The sequence below is a fragment of the Dromaius novaehollandiae genome, chromosome 2, assembly GCF_036370855.1.
Source record: "Dromaius novaehollandiae isolate bDroNov1 chromosome 2, bDroNov1.hap1, whole genome shotgun sequence".
Taxonomy (NCBI): Eukaryota; Metazoa; Chordata; class Aves; order Casuariiformes; family Dromaiidae; genus Dromaius; species Dromaius novaehollandiae.
Window position 1 is genome coordinate 44,887,233 of NC_088099.1, and position 25,471 is coordinate 44,912,703.

The window sequence follows — 25,471 nt, forward strand, 5'->3', positions numbered from 1 at the left end:
CATGCTGTAAGGGTTTAAAAGCCGTAAGCTACCTAAGAACAGAACATCTGTAAATATTGTTTTTGGATAAGGAGCCATTTACAGTTATCTTGATAAATTAACTTGGAAGTAGTGAGAGAATGTGCTCTTAACGAATGTAGTACAGGGAAGCAGATAGTTGTCTTAGAAGAAAAAACTCATGATAACTAAAAGCTGCAGGGTTATTATCAGATGCATTGGGATATAAAAATGTAAAATATCAATAGAGAAAAGGGATGCAAACATATTGCTTTCCTAACAGTTTTCATTGTGCTTTTAGAATTTCCATGAATTTGAAAGCCAGAAGCATCCTGTAGATTTTTAATGCGATTTTGGTGAGACAAGTTTCTGTGGATGTGCATAATATTATTCACCGGGTGTTTCTTTCTATTCTAAGTACCTGCTTCATCATTTTATTGAGGCTGCTGTTTTGACAGTGGCTTGTCACTATTGCTATACATCTGACACACCATGCCAAAATCTAGGTTTAAGATGGAAATGCGCACGCTGCACTGAATAACTGAGATACCAGAAATGAACCATTTCTTTCTCCACGCTGTATTTTAACACTTTGCATATACTGAATGGTTGTTTTGTTATTTAAATGACATTTGTATATTTTTGAGCAAAGCGTCAAAACCGGACACGTTTCCAGAGTGTATTTTTATTCGAATACAGGCATTTGATCTTATTTAACAAGAGGTAATAGCTTGTGTAATGATGGCAAGCTACATGTTCTGGCCTTGAAGTCTGAGAGTGTTGAATTTCTACCCTTAATTTAATGGGAGATTAAGGTACTCAGTGGTAAATGGAATCAGGCCCTGAAATCTTTAACAAAGATTCTTCTGCATGATTCTTCTGTGCATCTTTTCAGCCTCATCGTCAGAGAATTTGTCTATTAATTGACTTCAAGATGCCTAAGCAAAAAAATACTCTCAGCAAACCAATTGAGTGCTATTTTTCTGAATTTTTTTAGTTCTTTATATTGGTATCATACCTTAGTCTGTGATACACTATAGTAAGTAGTCACATAAGTAACAAACAAGAATGCATTATTTTTTTAGGGTTATTTTCTTCTTTCCCTTGTATGACCGCTCAGTGTAGTCCTGGGACATAGAGTACTCCCTAGTACATGTGAGCTGAGCATCCTCCGAGGAGATGTTGTCCTGTGAGGAGTGGGGTCTGCACAGGAAGGGAAGTGGCACAGTTCTGCTTCCCTTGCACATCTCCTGGGACAGCATCGCTGGGCACTGCTCCCACTAAGAATAAACGGCCAGTCTAGCTCTTAACTTTGACCACTTTGTCCAAATGTTGGAGACTGGAATTAAACCACTGGCATCAACAAAACTAAGCATCGATACAGAGAGCAAATGTAAAATAATATGTAAACCACAACTAATATTACTGATATATTTTTTCTTATTTTAACTTCAGTACTGCATATTTTTATTCACAAGTTTTGTTGTTGTTTCTTTGCTGATAACTTCATGAATCTAACTTTTATTTAGGATCAAAAAAAATACTAATTAGTGGTACACAGAGGGTAAGAACAGGGCAAAATATTCCCACAGGCAAAGGGAAACCCTTCCTCACCAAAAAATAGAGAAGTTTTAATAAGTCATCTATGTAGACCATTGCCAAATAGTTTTAAAATTAGTGCAGCAGGTTATCTATAACATTGGCTGTGCATACATGTCACTGTATCACTGGACTGTAAAAGACATTACCTCTCCCTAAAAACTGCTTTGTTTTCTTCTTGCTCTCTCATGGTATCTACAGCATTACTATGTCAGCTACTGTTGCCATTTATTTGGATGTAGTAGAACTTTTTGTTGCTTTGGCCATATTAGCCAATGTATTTTTCCTTGACACAGTAGTTGCAATCTGTATTTTCTTCCATAGTGTGGAAAGATTGTGGAGGGTTTTGTTTTGTTTTGTTTTTCAAAACTGTTTTGGCTGTGCATCTTTGTTGACAGAATTAATTAAAATTGTGAAAGGATCATGGGAAAGTAGTCTTGTGAAAAGCACTTATCTGGACAGTACTTGAATTGTGAATGAGTAAAAGAGTCCTCGTTGTTTCTGTGACTATAACATACCATTATACTGTGAGCTACTAAAGGTTTCCTAGAACAATATGCAATATGGCCAATAATAAACAGTGCAGCTGTGGGAAAAATGAATCAGAACTGTGTCATAAGGGATACTCATTACATTTGCTACCAGGAAAAAATACAGACTTGCTTTCACTTACTTCTTTAAAGGAACAAGTGTGTACCAGCCATAAACTGAAACTCTCAAGGATGACTAGACTTTACATATTGCATTTTACATCTTCACAGTAAATTGTAAGTCTTTTGGGATGATTTAGACTCTGGAGTGAAATCAGCTTTCTGCTGTTCCTGCTGTCTAACACCTGCTCATTAAACAAAACTACTTTTTTTTCTATTTGTTTAATTCTATTTATGAGGAAAAAAAACCTAGATTTTCTTTATACCGAACATTTTATCACTTCAGTCTGCTTCAAAATGCAACTGTACCTTTACTCCAGGAATGGTATAGAATTCATTTGGTTGGGTTGTCTTAAAGGTTGATGGATCCAACAGACTTTATGAACTCTTTGAAGAGAATGCTGCATAGAAAATGTAATAGCTTGTTGTAACACATTGGGACTTTGTGCTTGTTTCTTGGCTCTGTAAGTTAATTCCAAAATCCCTATTACTTATACAGAATGTCTTTTAAGGTTCCATAGTAGTCAGATAAAGAAGGAGGAAGAGACACTTAACCATCAATATTGTAATTTTAATTTGATCCTAAATAACACAGAGGACTCTCTGAACTCAGTATGAGTATTGCTGGTTTTCCTCATAGCTCCTGGTGACCTCCAGGCTGGTAGAGTGATTGTTCAAGGTTGCCTTAGAAAACTGCACAGATGGTTACCCCTGTTTCAAAGGTTGATTTGACCTTTAGACCAGCCTGTCTATTCCTGTGGGGTAGTTCTCTTACAGGGCATGAGAATCCAGGCTGGGAGGCTGTAGCCAGGTTTCCCAGTGGTGTAAGCGTGCACTTTTCCAGGACATGACACTAATGTGCAATGCAGTATATTTTTTACCCCTTCACCATGACATGACAGTTACAAGAAGTAGATGCAGTCTCGGGGAAGGATTTCTAAAACTCTCATTTCTTTAAGCAATCTACTGCATGTTTAGGAAATCTGCGAAAAGTAAGATTCTTGTATTCAAACCCCTGCTTCAGTTGCCTTGTGGTTTTAAGCATTCTTTGGGAGTTGGATGCATCTTCTTTCATGGTTCTAAGGTGTCTTTGAAGGACCTGTTTTTCCATCTTGAGGTTTATGTCCCTCCCCCCCCCCCCCCCCCCCCCCCCCCCCAGGAATCACGAATGCATCTTCTGATTCTTTGCCAAAAGCTTCCTCTAGCTTTGGTTTGCCCTTCAATCAAAAATGCAGACTCTACAAGTCTACCTCCTTATGTGTGCACGCGTGTGTATGTGTGCGCATATCTTGGTTTTCAGCTGCTAAACTAACATCTAGTTCTGGTGTTCTGTGAGCAGTTTTTCACAGCTCCAAGTCTTCTTTCTACAGACAAGTTTGTTTACTCAAAGGAGCTTGTATGTCCATAGTTTTTGTTTTGTGGTGGGTGGAAAAGATTGAAAACCATTTTGCTAGTGGTATTTAATGATACAGCATTTCATGAGATCAGTCGGAATTCAAGACAGACTCTTATGGTCTCCTTTTGATACAACTGATTGTAAGAGACTGCTGATTCTGTGCAGGCCATGCAGGGCTGGGAGTATGGCATCTGTGGATGATTAAATTATTCTGCTCTGAGAGGAGTCTGCCGTGTTTTTTTTAATCTGCCAAATAATTTTTGCTTTTCTTCCTTAGTATTTAGATGAAGCCACTTTAAAAAGTATTAAAGGAGTCTGGATTTCTCATTAACATGTTGATTGTACTTTAATCTAAAGCCTTCAGAAGCAGCTCCCTTTTTCTTGCTAAATTGCTGAACTACCTCATATACTACTCAGTACAGGTTTCATCCAGTCAATTAGTCTTGGTTTTGATTAAGTCTTCTCCACTTCTCTGCAGTTATTAATTCATTCGTTCCATTTTGGGTGTGTAACACATGAGTATATTATGTTGTTGGGGTTTTGTTTGTTTGGGAATACAAATGGAGCTGTGTTCTTTGCTAAACATGAAGCAGTCGTCTTCCAAAAGAATGTTAGAAGTCTTTTCCCAAAAGTCGTGGCGTTGAACTCTACAGCAGGCAGAGGAGGGAACTGAACCTGTTCCTCTTACTGATCACCAAAGGATTTGTGATGTCTAAACCCTAGGGTATGATATAATATGGCAGAGGCAAGGGGAGGAAGAACATCACTGCTTCCTAGGTTTTTTTCGGTCTGACGGTGTAGGTGTGTGTTAGGTTTGTTTTCACAGTGCCTTCTGCACTGAGCCCTCCTTGGGATAGGTAGATATAGGAGCATCTCTGTTCCAGCTGTGAGCTGTTATGTTGGAAACTTGCACGGGAGGAGCCGACGGAGGGAAGACCCAGACGCTCAATATGAGTGATCAGTGTACTTCAACTTTATTAGGTGTGGTCTTTCTTTATATAGCATAGGACTAATCAGGCTCATACATATTGCAAAAGCTGAGCTCCTTATTGGTAACAGCAATTTGGTTTACCCAGCAACTTCTGCATTACATCACCCGCAAGTTCCCAGGACTAATCATTGATAACACCTTGGAGCCAAGGACAATGTGTCCTTGGCTCTAGCTGTTTTTACTCTCATACGGGACTTGGCTCACATCAACTGTGTGCGATATGCACTTAGTTCTGCTTCCTTTAGTTGTTCAATCTTCACATGACCTCTGCCCTCAAGCCAGTCCTCCACACTGTTAGGTCATGCGGTGGTGTGGAGCAGCTGGGGCAGACCCATGGGTGCACCTGCAGGGCACTTCAGAGCCTCAGGGGCAAAGAGCTGGTGGACATAAGCCACCATCACATCTAGTGCTTTAAAGATCACAGTTTTCAATATACATGTAAAATTCTAGCTAAGTCCTTTCTCAATCCAGCTGTAACTCATGGCTTTTGTTGATCGAGAATGCCAAAAGCTTATGTTGGCATCAGCCTCTGTCCTGAACTGTAGCCATGCTATTCATTTCAGAACAATGGAAAACTTTCTATATAATCAAAGGGGAAATCAACTAGAGAAAGAAATAACTATATCAGAATTTCAGGAAAACATATGCAGTGAGTGAAAATAAGGAATAATAACTGAGAAAATGTCATTAGAAAAAACTCAAAGTTGAATGTTGATAATGATGAAAGAATAGAGAAAAGAAGATGAAATAGTGGAAAAATTATTGAAGATGTTATTTGCCTTGCATTAATCTTGTCAGTTGGGGTATATTACTTTATATAAGTAAAAACATTAAAATGCAATTCTTGTTAAATATGAGCACTGGTGAATGAACTGAGTATTGTAAATGATGTGTTCTCCACTATACAATCTTATATTGAAATTGCAAATCCTGCTTTGGAGCTCTGTTCCATTTGAACATGAAGAACAGCTGTAAAGAGAAAAGCACCAAATCATATGATTGATCTTCAAAATGATTTCTCCTTAAAATATTGGATGTATGGATCCATATTGCCATTAATTTGGAGCTTGGGCCAAATAATTACTAATTTGCAGACACTTTTGGAACTTGCACAGTCCTCAAATCCAGCCTAATTTTACATCCCAAAGTTGCACATGCAACATGAAAGGACTGGATTACAACCTGTGATTGTAGGATATAACTATGTTTATTTAAAATGAGACTAAGTGAAAGAGAACTCTAGGGCCTATCAAAGAGATAATTGAAGAGAGAGGTTACAGAAGTCTCAAAACATACAAATATTATGGAAAAAGTGAATAGAGTATGGTTATGCAAGGCCGAAAGCCAGAAAACAAAATGAACAGAGCAAGTTTAAAGCAAAAAATAATTATCCACAATTAATAGTAAATAATAAAGTTCCATAACTCATTGTTTCCAAGATGATGTGGAAACCAAAATTTGATCTGGGTTCAGATTGCAATTAGAAAAATTCATGGAAGAAAAATCTGTAAAGGGCTCGTATATGCAAAGATTCAGCTTCCTGTTCAGGAAATCTTCAAACCACAGTTTTCTGGAAAACAGAAGGGTGTGTTGAGAAAGTATGACTTGCCCTCTTTCCATATTTGCCCTTTTATTGGCTACTGCCAAGTCAGATATCATTTTGCATGGATTACTGCTTAGAACCATTCAGCCATTCTCATGCTCTTATTTATCTTTTCTCATTAACTATTCTTTCTGCTGATCAATCCAGCAAAAGTAGAAAATCTCTTAGTTGTACAAGTAGGATGTATAGCTCTTGCAGTACAGTGAGTCCCAGTACCTTCATTAAAACCTATTTTTTTTTCCTATTTATTCTGCATAAAATTGAGAGATCAGTAAGTAGTCCTATGATCATGTGTCTGGCTTTGCCTACTGGAATAAGTAAAAACAAAAAAACCTCCACAAATTCAAAACAAAAAATGTTCCTAGTTGGGTTTATAGAAGAGGGCATACCAGCTGTCTGTTCCAAGACTTTTCTAAACAAATTCAAGATGTTGTGAGACTAAGATTACAGACATTTGAATCGGTCATTGGCATATAAAATCAAGTTATCCTGATTTTTAAAATTTGTAAACACAAGATTCACTCTCTAATAGAAATTTGTCCTCAAAAAGAATTGTTTTACCTCTTGACTAATCTAATTTTATCACATATCTAAAAGCTTGCCTCCCAATAAAGAGACTGCTTTCAACTACCCAGCTTGCTCATTCGTACACGGGTACCATGATGCAATTTGTTCCAGGCTTATGCCTCAAGTTTCAGTCTCTATTTGTGTGCCCATAACCTTAATTATCTCTTAAATTACTTTGCCATCCCTAGAGAGGATTTACTGCCCAAAGCAATATTTATTTTTTATTTACTGCTGTAAGAGCAGAAGTGAGGCTGCAGAACGTGAGTGAACACAAATTCCTGATCACACATCTCCCAAAGAGGCTGAGCAGCAATTATGTTCTGTATTTTACCCTGTGAACCAGCACTGCCTTTTTTCTTTAGCTTGTTTATCTAATCCAAGTTTTTGAGATCAGGAATAGTTTTGATGCTGGCTCGTTAGCAACAGGACTAATTCAGCCCCTGTGATGTTTTGCTTAGGATTGTCTTCTCCTTCCGCTGTACCATCTACCTGTTTATAGACCATAAACTTCAATTCCCCACTATACTTGCGTTTTGTCTTAAATGGCACTTCTTCGATCCACAGCATTACTTCAGATTGTATAATGCTGTCTCTCTTGTCAAAAGACAGATGCTCAGGAGACTGTCCTTTGAATGTTTTTGCTGGATTGAGGGCAAGTTGCTGTAGACTTTTCCCCTATGCCACCTCTTCTTGTAACAAGTCTGCCCTCTTGACTTATCAGAGCATCTTAATGTAACTCTTATACTTTTCATTGCACTCCCAAGCAATTATCTGGGCAGAGTTAGCATGGTGGTTGGGTTGAACATGACTTTTCTGGCTCTGCCTGCCGTATTTGCACAGCTATCTGTATTCATAATGTATGCTTTGAGGTGACTGAAAATGCACAGAGAATGGACGTGTTTGATGCAGAACTTGTAGCGGTTTGGATGGCATCAGGAATGTAGAATTAAGATTTCTGTTAACTTTCTAAAACATTTGTGATGAAAAAAAGAAATTTAGCCTGCTTGAGCTTCTTTCTGTTAAGTAACAAGTCAGACCTTTGAGGTTTTCTGTATTCGTACAGAGAAAAATATAATGGATATGAAAGCCTTATTTTGGGGATGGAAGGGAGACATGAAAGCCTTCCCTCCTTTAAATGATCCCCATTGTTTCCCTGGGAATTTCCTTTTTCAGAAATCACTGGGTAATACATAGGGATTCTATGATTTCTGTCTTGTTGTCTGTCTTCTGTTACCTGCCCACTTGCTTATTCTCCTGTCAGAGGATTCATGCAACTTCAGATAACTAAATCTGTGCCATGAATCCTTTGGAAAGTGCAGAGTAATCCACGTGAAATGAAGTTTCGCTGTAAATTGTTGGTGGAAATAAAATCTGGAACTTTAGGTACTAAAACCACAAGACTATTTTGTGTGAGAAAGGGAAATTCCCAGCTTTCACTTAGAAATCAATCTGTGCAGTTGCTTAGATCAAATATTTAAAGGAAGTGTGATCAAACTATTCAGCTGATGTATCACATATGCTGAACTTTCAAAATGGCACATAGGCCTTTCAGAATTAGCATTTTTCTATAATGCAGTATTAATACTAGTTTAATTATGAATGTCTGTGTATATATAGTTATATTCACTGAAAGGTTATGAGAAAGATCTGCTTCTCTTGGTAAGAAAAAGTTTGAAAATCCTTTGCAAATCTTCTGAAGGTGTCAAGAATCAAAAAAGAATTAGAAAAAAATTCTTGAAAAATGGCAAGGGACTTCTGGAACATCAAATTTATTGTTCCCAAATCTCCTGTGAAATGGGAGATGTATAGAGATGCAACATAAAATTTGATGCAGATTAGTTCAGTTTCAGGTAACTGGAATGCATGTGCCTGGGACAGGGAAAGGTGGTAATGGGCAGAGAGGTAGATAATCTAATCTTTATTCTTGTAATCTAATCTTTAACTCCAAAGAGATTGAAGCATTTCCACAATCTCTTGTTTAACTAAAGATTAATTAGGGCTTGTTTAGAAAAATGTATGATACTGAAAGTTTAAATGTGATGTTTCTTTAGTCCCTGCTTCATCCAGTACTAAGAGTTAAAGGTCTTGCAATCAAGTATGTCTTCTCCTGCTGCTTGAAACATGAAAGAAATCTTGATAATGGCTATTTGCAATTAACTCCACCAGTTTCTCTCATTTTTCCAAAGAAAACCAAGTGTTTCAAGAAGAAACAGTAGCTAATTTACTTGTGTGACACTCCCTTTGCTAATTGTCACTGTCTCTGCCATCTCACAAAAATAGTAGTTGGTATGACAATGAAGAGATTGTTGGTGACTTCCAACAATATCAGTTACTTGTCAGTAATTCTGTGATACTACAAGTGGTACGTGGCATTAATAAGCATAAAAGAAAAAGAATGGATAACTGACTTTGCCTCTTGTTTTTCCATCTAGTAAAACTTATGTCCTTGTTACCAGAAATGAAGAACTAAATTGTTTTATTTTTCATTCAAATTTGGTTCATTTTATATGTGTATATTTGGGGCAGTGGGTGCTTTAACTCCACACCTTTTCTTCTGTCAAGGAACATAAATATATAATAAGATCATTAAGATGATAGAATTCTGTTTGAGTCTTCTTCATTGCTGCATATGGAAGTAAATAATAATGAACAAGATAAAATGTTCATTCTAATTATATAAACTATATCTACAACAGCTTTTAATAAAAAATAAAATGAGGATGAAATGAAGGGAACTAGCCTGTGGAATCTTATCCCACTGACAAAATAACTTTTCCATTGATTCCTGTGGAAGAACCTAAGTCTGGATTTTCAAAAAACCTTTACAACATGATCCCCACTTGCAGACTTCAGCATTATGGTATTCAAAATCACAAGGGCACCAAAAGTGGGGAACCTCAGATAGTCTTTTTGCACATGTAGCAATTACAGTGTAAGGATCTATGAAAGAAAAATTTTGATATCTAAATTTGCTGTGTTGTTTATGTTAGAGTCTTTGTGAATGATACAGTAGTGCTTGGAATCTGAAAAGTGCCCGGGATCTGTAGGAAACTTTTGAAAGATGCCTAAACTAACTTTGCAGGTCTGGCCTTAATTTTTAAGTGGAGTTGGTTTATAACTTTCTGTCAGAATGTTTGTTCAATAGAGAAAGTTTATGAGAAAACTTTTTTTTTCCAGTAGACTATCTCAATTTTGTCAATTTTTTCCATTTGATTTTGTTCAGAAAATCTGAGGTAAAATTTCTTTTGAATTTAACTAGCTCAGGATATTTTTTTAAACTGATAAATACATTAGTTTTGAGGCCCATTGCACCTCAAGGCTTCATTTCTCCTATGCACCAGACTTCCTAATGAACGTTTTCTGTTGCAAAGTTGCAATTTTTCTTTTTGGGGAAGGAACCAAGCTCTGCATGAGGCCAGTCGCAGTCAATGTGCTTGCCCCGTGAGCCTGCTCAGGGGCAAGAAAAATCAATAACAGAGACACTTTTTTTTTTTTTGTTAATTAGTAAAACAGCTTCTGAGAATGAAAATGAGTCTTTCTCATGTAGCAGCTTTCCCAAAGAAGTTTAGAAGCAGATGCAAAGCCCACAGAGCATCTCAAGTCCCTGTTTTGTTTTACACTTTATTAAGTGACCTCTGTCTACTGATACTCTCCACCAAATCTGCTTTATTCTTTGGAGCAGTTTTGCACGTGTGTCCTGGCAAAATGTGCCTCTGATTAAACTCGGCCTCAGTCACAGTATGAGTGCAGAGGCTGGTTACTTCTGCTCTCACAGGTGTCAGGTCAGAAGGAAACTTGGGAGGAGGTGATGTTATATGACAACCTATATAATATGGGAGTGAAGCAATCAGATGGAGAAAGGAAATAGAACGATGGCCTCCAGGAGGAGCAGAGAATTAAGGCTGTGGTTTCACTGTAGCAGGGAAGGCTCTATCTTAATGAAGAGATCATCTCATTGAGATAATGACGTTCCCCTTTTAGACCATGAGGCATTACTGTGGCAGTACAGCAGCTGTAACAAGGTAAATTATTAATGACCAAGTATTCAGTATATTTGACCCTGCATTTTTAAACAATTTATGATCTGGAAATGAGGAGATGATGACACTGACCACATGATTCTCTTCAAAAACATCTCTAGTATTGATCCTTCACTTCTTTTTTGTTCCAAGCAGAAGTAAGAGAGCAGATCTAAAAATAAAAAATCAGTGGTAAAAAATAATTTCTTTCTTCTTTTATACTTCTACCTATGTATGAATTGATTATGTCTAACTATAGCAAATCTCATGTATCTGTTTTGAGTCAGTTTAATCAAAAGTAGTTTTGACCTCAGTTTCTGAGATCGAATACTTGTGGATTGGAACTTAAGAGCATTACAAATATTTACTGATATGCTTAGTGCAGTGGATGCTTTTCTGTAGGAGTTCATGACTGTCTGTGAGCAGGTGCTGAAAATTTTAATGCTGTCTTACAGCTTTTGCAAACAAGACAAGTTGCCAATTACTTTCCAGTCCTGCGTGATCACTAAGGAGTGCCAGGTATCCGAATGGACAGAATGGACCCCATGCTCCAAAACTTGTTTTGACATGACAACCCCTAAGGGGAATCGTACAAGGACACGGACCATTAAACAGCTTCCCATTGGCAGTGAAAGTGAATGCCCAGAACTAGAGGAAACGGAACAGTGTATTTCTCAAGGGGATGGAGTGGCACCCTGCATTACGTAAGTTGGTTCATTACAGTTCTCCCAACGCTAAACTGAATAGTTTAAATTAGGCGAGGAGGGCTGGGATTGTAATGTCACCCAAAACATTATTAAGGTCACTTAGAAATAATAGGTTTGGGTTTTATATCTTTTGAATATTCAGTGCTGTTCTTAAAAGGCTGAAATCTGCAAGTAGTTGCTATTACCGTGAAATCACTTCCTGCTCTAAATGTGGGAAAAATAACAAATGCACATACCTTTGTTAGTGTTAAATTTTTAAAGGAGAACATGTTTGTATGAACGTGGTTGCATGCAGGACCATAATAAATCAATTTAATTAATTTGTCAGTGATCTTTATCCTGCATAGCATTTCTCCTAGAATCATTGTTTTCTGAAATACCCTGTTTGCAGACAAAATGTTGAACATGGGAAAGAGCTGATAAACATCTGTTTAGCAGCCAGACTTTTTTAGTGAGACTCCAGATAAGGCAAGACTAGGCCTCAGGTGAAAAGTGGGAGAGACTAAAAGCAGCAGTAAATAAATTAACCCTGTTTAAAGTTTAGGAGAAATGACAGCAAGCACTGTATTTTCAAGAGATTGCCCTAATCCTTATCAACTAATTGAGATTAATATTAGAGTCCCAATTGTGCTTTTTCTTTATCAGACTGAAAAGAGGGTCCGGGGAAGTGTCACTTGATGTTAAGCCGTTTTGCATCCGTGTGCCTAAATGTGGTACACAATTTTCATTTAAGAGTTGAAATGTCATCTTTCTCCATCTCCAGCCACACTGGGAAGCAGTTCACTTGATCTAGCCTTAAGTACTTGTTGGGTAGAGGATTCTGTGATGTTTCTTGCAGTTCGTAATCCTGCTTGGGCTTTTAACTTGAGGTCGCAGATCTTCTTTCCTGTGCATTCACTGATTAGAAGGCTCACAGCTTCCCATCATTCATCAGCACCCAGCAGGGAGGCTTCAGCACTGCAGAGAAGCCGTCTTCATCTTGACAGTGAAAAAGGAACTTACTGAAATGTTTTCTGAAATAATAATAAAAAAAATACAATTATCTCTTTGCCTTGATATTCAGGGGAAACTTCTGTGCCTCTTATCAAGGATGAACTAGAGGTTTTGGGAGTTGGGTTGTTTTTTTCATTCCCCCATCTCCTCTTCTAGCTCTTAGGTTTCTCGGTGTGCACATTTGTTTGATATTTTTGTTTCGTTTCATATTAACTGTCTAGCTCTAAACAAATGCTGAGAGTCACAGTCTTGAAAGTTAGCTTATCTGGACATAGACATGTATTTCTCTGTATGTGAAGATTTTCTTCCCTCCAATAAAATATTTATATGTACAGTATGTTTCAGGAATTGAACAGGAAAGATCTTCCTAAAATGTAATGATTTCAAAAGTGAAGTAACAGATGCAATGTTACCACCTGCATAAAATATCAAACAATGCATCTTTATGTACAAGAAATTGTGGGGCTCCATCCTTTGAGAAAAAGGATAACAATGTTACAGTGTTTTGACCTGCATAACTTAATGTTGTGTAACATGGCTTCATGATTTTTAAAGACCTTATTCACCAAATTTGATGCAGGTATGGTTGGAGAACCACAGAGTGGACAGAATGCCGTGTTGATCCTTTACTTAGCCAACAGGACAAAAGGCGAGGAAATCAGACAGCGCTGTGCGGAGGTGGCATTCAAACCCGGGAAATGTACTGCGTTCAAGCTAATGAAAATCTCCTCTCCTATTTAAATACCCTCAAGGAAAAAGAAGGTAAATTTGATTCACTTGCAATTGAATTAGTATGAAATCAGAGCACTTCAGCATTCCAGAGCTTCTTGATGTCCTTTGTCTTCTGTCACAAGTGCCTTGTTTCATTACAGATTACTGTCATCTGTGTTTAGAAAAAAATCTAGTTGAAATAAAAATATTTAATTGCAGGAGTAGAGATTTCATTCTTTATTCTGCAAATATTGGTTCCTAGCTATGAATTACTTTTTTTTTCTTACTGAAAAATATTGTCTTACATGAAGGATGTCCCTCAGTAAAAAAGACCATGGGAATGTGGATCAGAAATCCTAAATGCTATTCCTTAATCTACTGCAGATATCCTGCATGTCCTTGAGCTGGCTGATGTACTTCTGAGGTTTGATGTGAGGGCAGAATATGCAAATGCTGGCATGTAAACTCAATATAGAACTATATAAAAAATATGACTTTTTTCATTCTCAGGGTTGATTTTTTTTTTTTTTAGTAGATGTGGTCAAGTCTTATCTTAAGTCATTCTGAGGCCTTTAAATCAACATGATTTCATGGGTTTGCTTCCCAAACTGAAAGATGGAAAAGATTATTCCTGAAGAACTTCCCTGTAATTACAGTGCTTGTACAGGCTGTACAGCTTCTTAAGAGAGAAGAATAGTTTATGTGAAAAAAATCTGCAATTAGTTTGGAAATATAATTACTAAAGAACCAAACGAGTATTTTATGTTACTTCTACTACTACAGAATAATGCAGTACTATAGATTTAGAAAGGACAGTGATTGCATTTACCTCATTAATTAAATGTTATATATTGTCTTCTGTAGCTGAATTATACGAATACTCATGATTATAAAAAGAAGAAATACAGCCACATACTCCAAGAAAAGGGACATCCTTTAATCAGTCATGTGTAATAAAACATTTAGAACAGAGCTGACTAAACTGCAATCTAATGAAGGGGTTAAAGTACTCTCAAAGTTAGTGTAGAGGTAGAGTTTGTGGAGAATATCAATGCCAACATGCATTTTGGCATGACTGCTTGGATCAGTGGGGTGTGACTGGTATGCTCGATGGGTCCCACATCTGTATTTATTACAGATGAAGTTTTCAAGCCATTTCATTTAATGCAAATCAGCTTCAGCCCAAGGGCTCTTAGCGAGCCGCTGCTGTGGAACAAAGTTTAGATGCCCCTGCCTTAGAGTAAAAGAGTAAAAAAATCTCAGCTAAAAAAGAGGTAACATTAAAATCAGGGACAGCTTACTGTTCAGAATGATGATTAGGATTTTGGTAGCTTGTGAAGTCTTGCTGGCTTAGGCTGGTGTGAAATCTGTCCTTATCAGAATGTGACAGGAATATGCAGAGCCCATCAGGAGGTAATCTCTGTAGGCCCTGGAAAACTGATTAAAATGCAGCTAGTCTTTGGATGCATAAACATGAGAACAATTTTTTTCAAGAGCTCAAACTAGGGGTGAAGTGGGTTTTAGTTTAAAAAGCTCTGGGGATGTTTCCATGTTAGGGGGCAGATTTTAAAAAGTGCTTCTTCTTCACCCTTCTTCTCTTTCTATCTCTCTTTCTCTCTCTCTCTCTCCCCTCCCACCTCATATTCAGTGCAGGGGAGAAGTGATGTAGTGCCTCTGTGTCCTTGTAGGAGCAATTAAATTAGTGTCTTTAAAAATGATATGATATATAAAACCAGGAGTGACTGAGGATGGGACAAAAGGGGTGGGACATCTACTGTTCCAACAGTGGGAAACGCCTTCGTTGCAGTGTGGCTTGCTGTTCATAATAGTTAATGCTGTCTCAGGAAGGCTGCTTTGAAGACCTCCATTCTCATATACTCATGGTGGCGTTTCCCTGTTATTTCAGAAAGTCGGTCACAGAGCAAGTCGAAGGCTAGTGCTGCACCTCTGCTATCGATCACTTTTGAAATAACAGGTAGGTAAATTAAGGCTATTGACCTGGCCTTTCATTCAAAAGTGTGCAAAAGAGGCAATGTCCCTTTTGGGGGAACTATGCTGGCTGTATATGTAATAATAGCTCTAAAATAGCTTACTGAATTTGTCTGTTCTCATAAAATTAAAAATTCTGGAAGGAACAAAAAATCAATTTGAAAAATGACAGGCCTGAACATAAACTGATGGGGTGCATTAACCACCTACGACCTAAGAACAGCTCCTTTTCATCACTCTTTAACCAATTTTAGCAAGTGGCTAGTTTTTGTCTCTGTTCTAAGCGCTGGGAATTACTCTTTTGCGTTCAGCATATTTGCTAATTCCAGGCCTTTTTGCAGGTTAAAAGAAATGGAGTTATGGCTCCGGTAGGAATTTGAACTTCAAATCCTCACTTGTGCCAGAATTCATAACAACATTTGGCTTTGTATTATCCTTCATATTGGAATTCATACATTTCAACTTGAGGAAGAGGAGAGTGTTGGATATAGTAATTAGACAGCTGAAAATCAAGATTGCTGGATGCCACTGTCATTCTGCCATTTACTTGCCACTGATTAAAGTAAATAGTTCAATCTCCTTTCACCTGTCTATCTGACTTGTTTAGTCATTAATTTTCTCTCACAGTAAACCTGTGAAGTAGACTGTGTAATCTTTTTCTAAGTTCCTTTAAAACTCTTGGTGTAGAATGAGCACGGGAGGAAAGTTTCTTTATATGCATAAATTTATTCCACATCTGCAAACACACTCATTGTCCTGCTAAACACAAAGGTCCTGCTTACATGCATAGAGTTAGGTGGTTGCTCGGAGGGTCAGGTCCTGAATTATCTACTGTCTTTTGATGACGCCATGAATGGTTATAGAAAACGGGGGAAGAATCTGTACTCTTTCATTGTTGATCACAATGTGTTTTGGGCTTGGGTTTTTCTGTTTTTTTTGGAGGGAGAACAGTTTAGTCAGAGAAGTTTACCTCCATTGGTTGCTTTTGCTGGTGCAAGCACAAACAAATGGTCTCTTTGTGCCAACCTGGTCATTACTGGGTGCTCCTCTGTTGATGGTTCCTGGAGGAGAACGGGGAGGTTGAGACCTCAATAAATATAGCAAATGCTTAACAACAGAACTGGGTTTTATCTTTTCAGTTATTTTTCAAATGTAGTCGTTTGGGTTATGAATATCCTTTTTTCTTCTTTGTTTCCCCCCCCCCCCCTTTTTAACTCTGTTTTATGACATTAATTAGGGACCTGTTCAAGCGCTGGAGAGCCCAGAAAAGGTTCTGCCTGTCTATGGCTGTGTTCTGGAGATGATTATTCACTCTTTTCCGGCAATCCACTGGTAGTCCCAGAGGAAAAAAATCTTAGCTTGTTGGGTTTGGGGGGGGGGGGGGTTGTTTATTTGTTTTTTAATCCCAGTTTGGAGAGGAGGAGATGTTCTAGAAGGGGATAAAATATAGTCAGCTAAAATTTGGTTGGATGGTTGGAGGACAGGGAGACTGAATCTCATGTTGGTTTTTAAGCAAGTACCTCAAACCTGAAATTCAGTCAAAACTGTGTCTAACTTTTTAGGTAGACCAAAGGAGAAAGAATAGATCAAAAGGCATTTTCATTCCATTTTTGACCAAAACTTGGTCAAATTCCACCCAGAGATTGTAGTATTACACACAGCCTAATCAGCATTCAGCATCACTGCCAAGGAATAAAAAACAATCCTTATTGCCACCACAAGAAAATATAAAAAGACAGAGATAAGACAAGGATTTAAACTGTAAATTTTTGCATCCAGCATCTTCTTCTCTCAAAGCATCTTTGCTAGACAATGAACAGTGAAAACTAAGCTCGTTAATACTTTTGGGAAGCTGGAAGAAATCCATTTAAAGTAACGGGAATGAGACGTTCATAGGATATCCAGGCAAAGATAAGTTTTCTTGTTTTACGGTCATTTCAAAGAAAGAATTCTGAATGATCCAGATTGAAGTAAACCCTGAGTCTTCATTTATGAAAACATATTTGAGTAACTTGGAGAATAACTTTTCTCTCCTATTGTTGCATTCTTTTTTTGTTTTTTGTTTTTTGTTTTTTATTTTTTAAAAGCAATACATAATAGACCTGGTAGCAGAACTGATGTGCCAAAAACAGCATTCCAAAAACATTTTGGAATTTTGACAGATTTATTAATACCTTTACCTGTTCCCAAAGCAGTTCTTGTTTCCCTTACCCTCTAAATGAATAATGGAAATGGCAGACATTTTCAGGAGGTGTTTTCATGAAATGTTTATTTAACAACGTTTACTGACAAGACCTAAAACTCTTGTGGGACAAAAATCTCCAGAAAGGTTGAAATAGCCTTCCTGATATCTGAGCTAGCCTCTTTTAAAGACAAACACTATCACAATTCCTAATATCTTAAAATTTCAGGACAGTAAGCAGTGTAGCTTGAAGGCAGATGGATTGGTGCAGTAGTGCAGTAGTATCCTCTGTTTGTAAACTCTTTAAAAATTGTGGTTGAGATATGAACATCTGTGATTAAAAAAAAACCCTGCTATCTTAAGCTTCCTTACAACAGGCCTTTGTTATTTTTCTGGGTGCCATCCCATGAACTAGTGGGATAGTAAGTGCTTTATCCTAATGCACATTTTGAGATCAAGCAAGGTGTTCATGAGAGTGTTTTTCCCATTCCCTGAAGCAAGACTGCATCTCGGATGTGTGACTGACCCATAATTTCTGTTGTGTCACTTGGGCAATTTTATGGTTAAATAAAGGCTACAAACTATGGGTAGCAATTACTTACTTTTTTATTAGAAACTATTTAATGCAATTCAATTACAGGCAAATTATGTTTATTTATGTTCATGTTCTATAAAAGATAAGTGTAGTATGTTGATTACTGTGCATGTTAGGTTTGCATGTCAAACTTCTTGTAAAATTCAATATTCTGACATAAAGCTTAGTTTCAACAAAGCGTTGTGCAAATGTTGGAATAATTTTTCCTGTTTTATTTTGTGTTAAGAGATTGGTGATCTGGAGGCAGTAATGTTTAATGACTATCTGCCATCTTCATGCCTTCATTACACTGAGCAAAACAGTGTAAAACTGCCAAAGGAAGGAAAATTTGAAACTTGTGTGTATAGAGTGATGATTTTTCATTCCCCGATCTCTTGAAAAGTTAGAATCGGGTACTTTTTCTATAACTAGAAAGACCACCTTATAAAGTCGGAATAGAAAGAAACACACATATATACAAATGACACAGTACTTTAACAGCCTGCTGTTTACTTTAACAGTGTCTGTGGTTACTGGTCTGTTTTTTTCAGAGGGATATTTTGTCATCCTTACTTCATTTGAGTAGCAATCTTCCTCAGAATGCATTTAATCAGTGAGCTCTTTCATCACAAGAGATTATTTTTAATGGTGGCAGAAAATTAATGAGATAAATTTGTTGTGAAAAAGTTCTGATGGAGTAGGATGATAGTGCTTTAAGTTTAGGACTTGCATGTTTCTTCAATCAACCAAATAGGAAAAACGTAGCCAACTTCTCTATGTGTTCTAACAGGTACTTCCTGCTTCGTTTAGTATCTTGTAAAGTCCAATATTATGAAAGAGGATTAAAATCTTGCTTGTAATGAAATTTTGCTGCATTTTGCTTTGGAGTTCTTTCACTTAATCTGGCATCTTACAGGGTTGCCCTATTATTTGTGGAATCTGGAAATTCAAGAGCAAATTCACCTTTTGCTTTGACATGGAAGAAGCAGGGTGATTTTGGTCTGTTACGGGCCTCACCTGATACTAAGAACAGAAGAATCTGCCTTCACAGAAGTTTTTATTGACATGTAATAATACGTTACTGAAAAATCAATTATCTTGTACAGAGTTTAAATTATTTTTAAAATCTTGTGCATAGGTATGCATGTAAAACAAACTTTTTTTGATCTAAAGCTGCTCTTGCAGAAATCTTATTGAGTGTGTACTGAAGGTCTTTAGAGTATAAGAAAACCAAAATTTTGTCATAATTTTAACCATATTTCAGTTTGTAGCTTAAAAATAACCTTTTAAATATTCATTAGCTAGGCTTTTGAAGTTATTTTTTGAAGTATTATATAGGAGCAAGGGGATTTATACAGCTTTTTTGTTCAGTTCCTTCAGCGAAAACATAGTAAGACAGCAAGACACTGATTTACACAGAGAGCAATGTGAACAACTGTTGTAGTAACATACTCTATTCATTAAATGAAAGGACTAGGTCCTAGAGCGTGCTGCAATATCTATGGTCTTCTTGATTTACCTAATCGGATTTGGCTCTTTTCATGCAGAGAGTTAACTGACTTCTGTTTTATATTTTCAAGAAAGGCATTTTCCCAGCACTTCATCAGATTAAAATGATGAGATAGCAGCCTTTCTGAATGAAGGATGGTTGTGTTGCCTTAGAGCAGAGGGTCATGCAAACCTGAGAGATGTGTTGTCCTTGTTTCCTCAGCTTCTCGGCCTGTGGACCGCAAGCTGTGCACAGGACCTCTGCCCAGCACCAGCCAGCTGTGCCACATCCCCTGCCCCATAGAGTGCGAGACCTCGGCGTGGTCAGCCTGGGGACCGTGCGCCTATGAAAGCTGCGAGGACCCGCAGGCCAAGAAAGGTAGGTAAAAATTGAGAGATGCTTTTTAATGCTGAGTATTTAATATTCCGAAGTCACTAGGCACTGCTGGCTATACAAGCATATTAATGTTGTACCAAGAAGGGTATATCCAGTGCCTCAGCATCATGAGAGTATTTGGGTAAGTACTATGTTGTTCATTACTGCTTCATCAAAGCTGGCAAAGCATAGACTATTTACTGAGCTGTCAAGGTCAATTTGGGCAATTACAAGTCAATTCCAATTTTAAACCTTTCTTTCAAATTAAAAGAGATCCAGTTTGCGTGCAGCTTCAGATCATGGTTCTGACCTGTCTCAAAAGGAGAACAGAAGCAGCCTCTGAGATGGATCGTGTCCAAGTCACTTAAAGACTTACAGTTCAATGATGGTTTTAAGAATTCCCTAGTAGACCATAAAGCTGGAATCATTCACTGTTGAATAGCTACACTGTTTTACTCATGGCATATGTGCTAGTTTCAGTTTTCACAGTATGTTTTGCAGGGTATTCTTATGCAGAACAGATTGTAACAATCTGACATCAAAATCACAAGGCAAGAATAAAGTGACAAGGACCACATGTAAGAAGTCTGCAGGTTTCTGGCCACAAATGAGAAAAACTGGCCTAGTCATTGCTGCAGTGTGATTCTCTGACACTAGCTGAGAACCCAGACATGGTTCCTTGATTGAAAATGCTCATGGGAAGGAGCAGCCACATATGTCCACTTCAAGGACCAGATGTAATTACCATGTTAGTTTAGCCTTTTTTTCCTGGTATACTACTAGCTACGCTTCAGTCTGTGCAGCAATACTAGAAGCTTTACGATGTTGTCACAGTAATGTGACCCAACCTTGATCAAGTCTCCTCTAAGTACAGTGGTCAGGTAACCTGCTATTTCTGTTGCTATCACTGAAAGATTTGCTACATTTTCAGGGGTAATTTGTGTTTGTGAGATCGATTTGGACACCTGCCTAATGGAAATGTATTAGGATGCACTTTATGCAAGTCTTCTAATCCTGCAGTCATAAGCCGGGAAAGTTGTGCTTTAATTTTAGTGGTTCTGATTCATACAATAAAGTTTCCATGTTGGAGCAGAGCTGAGGGAGAGGAGGTATCGTAAAGGTACACACATGTTCCCTGCGTAGCAGGGGAGCTGCTGGACAAAGATGTTCCTTTGGTCGTAAAAGCCAAACTGACAAGGGCAAATACCTGATAGCCTCCTAAGCATTAGTCTGCATATAAATGTCATAATACAGTACTTTTTTGCATGAGATTATCACATTTACCCGTGGGTTATAGACTCTGAGCTGCATTTTGTTCCATGCTTTGGGTGTTTCAGCTGCATGACAATTGTAGCATTTATTCCTGAGAGTTGGTGGCGGTGTGTATTCCGCCAGACCAGTTAGCTAAATGGGTGTATGCTTTGCCCACATTCATACCTGATTGTATGAATGTCTATCATGCCTCCTTCATCCATGTCTTGGTTTCCTTTAGATGGAAAACACAGCTGGATGGGCAGATATGAAGCTGCATTGCACCTTTGTCAGGCTGCTGGTTGTACTCCACTGTTAGGAGATGCAGCAGGAGGAATTTGTCCTTTTGGTGTACCCTAATATTTGAGATGCATTTTGGATTCAAATGTGAATTGCAGTAGTGCTGCCTAGTTGGTGCTGGTGCAGATAAGGATGAAACAGAGATAGTTGGGTGAGATGCAAAAGCTGAAATATGAAAGAAAAAATTGTTCTAGATAAGTTATTTTTTACTGCTTCTGTTCAACTGTGGATTCATGAGCTTTCAATATGCTACTCACTGGGATAGGTTCACCTGCTTAAAATGTTTGATAATCATGAAATAGGCAAGCTACAGAATGTGAGAGGTAACGTGTCTTTCTGTTATAAAATGATATTCAGTACTGGGTATTTTTCAGTATTCCTGTTTATCTGTCTTAATGTAATTTTTTCTATTTATTCCTTATCTAATATAGTTAGTTTTATAGTCATCATATAGTTATCACCAGCTGTATGGTATTTTCAGTAGACGCGTCATAACATAAAACCAGCTTTCCCCTTTCTCTTGTTTTTCTCTGGTTAACCTCCTATTGGTCACAACTCTTCAGGTCTTGATATCAAAGAGAATGCTACATTAATAGGTTATAATGGAAGCATCTCAAATAAATTCTTACAGGATGTGCCTGTATCTTCCACTTAATCTCACATTTCTAGTTTAGCAGAAAGATACAGTGTTATGTGTAACTCCATCCAGAAGTTTTTAAAAATATTCTTCTTTCCGTCCCTTCCTCCCATGCCAACTGGAGTTTCATAGGCTAACTGGAATTTTGGATAAGGCAAAAGCTCTTGGGAGGAAGCTGAAAGAAGTTCAGCTTTTACCTTGTGAGCTGTGTGAATACAGCGGCTCCTGTTTGACAGTTCCTCTTGCCTTCTGTTTTTCTCCAGGGGACTTTACAAAACACTTTGTTGCTTGTGCTGCTTTGAACTCTCTGTTGTTGTGAATACTATATTGAAACAAAAACAAGTGCCACAAATGGCAGCCTTTTCTCATTCTTCTTTCATGCCCCTTTCTTCTCTCCTTCACTCATATTCATTTTTTTCTTGTAAAAAAAAAAAAAATTGTGCTCTGCCTTTCTATTCTGTAAGCATGTGTACACTTCTCAGCCTCTTTATTCTTTATGTTTACACCTGGCCTATTACTTTCCATCTATCTGATTTTCCCTTTCTGATTCTGATAAACCAGTTTTGCCTCTGTTTCAGTTTTCACCGCTTCCAGATTTTCGGGTTTCCTCGTCTTTTCTTCCCTGCCAGTGTTTTCTTCCCACAATTTTTATATTTTAGTTTATAATTTCACAATAATCTGAGAAATTGCGTCTGAGAAATGGCAACCCAGAAATCTAGTCAATGATTTGTTAGATGAGATGGATCCAGTGAGAGCGAAGTGCAGAAGTACAAAGTGAGAAGTACTGACTTCCACAGAGGATGTGTGACTAGGACAAACAGGAGTTTAAGGCCCAGATTACTGAATAAACCCAATACTTATAAAGCCTTCACTTAAATTTTACCTTTCTCCCTGGGTTCATGAGTTCTTCTAGCTAATTATATAAAAAGGCAGTGTTGCGCTGAGTGTTTTTGGTGTTCTTGACTCATGAGAAACAGAGCTGTTCACTCAGGTGTAAATAGATAAATATCATTTCCCTTTGCATTTTATAACTGACTTGTTCAGCTCTTTACATTTTCACGGACACTTCAGGTTTTAAGTTAAGAAAACGGCGCATCACGAATGAGCCTACTGGAGGAACCGGCAACTGCCCTCACCTGCTGGAAGCCATCCCATGCGAGGAGCCCTCCTGCTATGAGTGGAGAATCGTGGGGCTGGAGCAGTGCCTTCCCGACAACGAGAAGCCCTGCGGGCCCGGGACCCAAGTGCCTGTCGTCGTCTGTGTCAACAGCGATGGTAAGATGCTTTTCTCCACCTTCTTCGTAGACTACAGTGAAGACACTAAAAGGTAGTCTGAAAAGGTGAAATTTTTGTCATTTTCAGCTTTCTCAGTCCTTAAGACAAAGCCTTCTGGAATAGAAATAGCTGTCTGTTAGTGTCGGTTAGGTGGGACAGGCCCGCTAGTTGCAGTGGTATCGCACTCACTGTTTGCCCTACGCCCCATAGATTTACAAAGGATCCAGAAAAGACTTTGAGAAAAGTAAATAGAAAACAGCTATTTTTTTTCAGTAGGTCAGACTCATGCCTGCAATGGCTTGACTGAATTCCCTGATGTAATCCCACTAACAAACCTGCTCCACTGAGTCCAAAAACAGATAAAGTGTGAGTAAAGTAAGGTGCATTGCAGTTAAGTATAGCTGGAAGAAAATAATAATGTATTTATTAAAAAGCATAGTCTGACATGTGTTTCAAAGTTGATTTGACAATCCAGACTGTCTTGCTTCTTCAAGAGGTCAAGAACACCGTTATTCAGTCATCTTTTATGGATATGGAAAAAAAAAAAGATTTTGCATAACATTGTCACAGAGGCCAATTTTGAAAGCTGCTTACAAAATATTCTAATCTACATGAGACTTATGAATTATTGTTAGGAGAATATTCCTTATTCATTGGTAATATTATAGTCTATTCAGAGTAGCATATAAGTTAAAATAATTGTGTTGACTACAATGCAGTTACAGTGAGAAACCTCTAAGTCCCCGTGCAGGATTAAATAAGGGGACACGTCTGGTGCGTGTTTAACAGCTGCACATAATATTTTGTAACTGTATTGCTCAGGAGGAATAAGATTTGATTTTAGAGACTTTAAAGCTTGAGCTGTCATGCTCAAGAATTTGGGTGATAATTGAGTTTTGGGGTTTAGATTGAAAACCTCTGAGTTAGAATGTAAGTTGTTTTTTTTTTTTGCAGATACCTAAGAGAATTGGTGATAGTTTTTACAGCTCAGAAAGAGATTAGCCTAGAATGACCATATTGAATGTATTACATTTTATGTCCCTTGCACAGTAAATATCCATTCACACAGTGTAATCCTTTCTTGGCGATACATTTCAGATAAAAAATGGCCTTTTCCTCATAAGTGAAAGCGTTTCCCAAATCATTCTGATTTTTTTTTATACCAAACAGAATCTGTAAAAAAAATGCCTACATTTTGGCTTTACTAGATTTTGGGTAGTTCAATTTACCTACGTTTTTGTGGGATGGTGTTTGCTTGCATGTCTAATTTTTTACTGCATAGTAATATAGACATTTATATTGGCTACAATTTATTGTAACTATAATTTATTGTAACCACTTATTGTAATTGATATGATAGCTCTCTCTTGTTCTACTTCAGACTTACAGGATTTGCTGTCTACACTGCATGGGCTTTGGCTTTGGCTGAATTTGTCTTGGAAGACTTGTCATTAATTTTGTTTCCTCCCAGTGTTAATGTTTGAATTAATTCTTGTCCAAGACATTTTCAATTGTTTGGCAGTATGCATTACTATAAATACGTGTATGTCAGCAGTCTGTCCTAGAAGGGGTGGGAAGGAGCTTCTGCTGTGTGCCTGTCAGTCTTTATGATTAAATAGTTGTAGACTATATCAGTGAAAAGAAAAAAAAATGCAATTATGGTTTTGGTTCCAAAGATCCAATCACCCACAAAGATATGTGTTCAATACCTTGTGACAGAGTACTGAAGCAGTGGAGAATAAAGTAGTGGACTGCCACCTGCTCTTCCTTGTGACATTTTCCTTCTCCTAGTGAAGTGATCATAAAGACTGTGATCTTCACCAGTAATACGAAGTTACTGTTGCGTAGGTTTTTCCTGAGAAAGATTAGTATGATACAGTAGCAGCAGACAATGTAAGGAACCGCTGACCTCAGTTATCCCTTTCTCCAAGCTAAATCTGCCCAAGCATCTCCTTAGTTTTCCTCCCACAGCTAGCACCCACTGAAAATCCTATAGTCATCTCTCAATTGCTCCTCTAAGCACACACCAGCATCTCTTCCCAGGTAGCTCCCATCGTGTCCTCCATCCTCCTCCCACCCTGGCACATATATTCTGTTTCACCAAACACTCTAGTGGAGGGTGTCCAAATTCTGGTCTACAAAGTCAAGTGGAGCAGTGCCTTGCAG

General features: G+C 37.8%; 1 protein-coding gene across 1 annotated transcript in view; it reads left to right on the forward strand.

Moving 5' to 3' along the window:
* Nucleotides 1-25,471, forward strand: part of THSD7A (thrombospondin type 1 domain containing 7A) — a 284,135-nt gene that overhangs the window by 165,029 nt on the left and 93,635 nt on the right. The window contains exons 6-10 of the mRNA XM_064506365.1: nucleotides 11,278-11,526; nucleotides 13,103-13,284; nucleotides 15,140-15,208; nucleotides 19,690-19,845; nucleotides 23,102-23,305. Coding sequence (XP_064362435.1) covers nucleotides 11,278-11,526; nucleotides 13,103-13,284; nucleotides 15,140-15,208; nucleotides 19,690-19,845; nucleotides 23,102-23,305 — 860 coding nt within the window. The remainder of the gene's footprint in view (nucleotides 1-11,277; nucleotides 11,527-13,102; nucleotides 13,285-15,139; nucleotides 15,209-19,689; nucleotides 19,846-23,101; nucleotides 23,306-25,471) is intronic.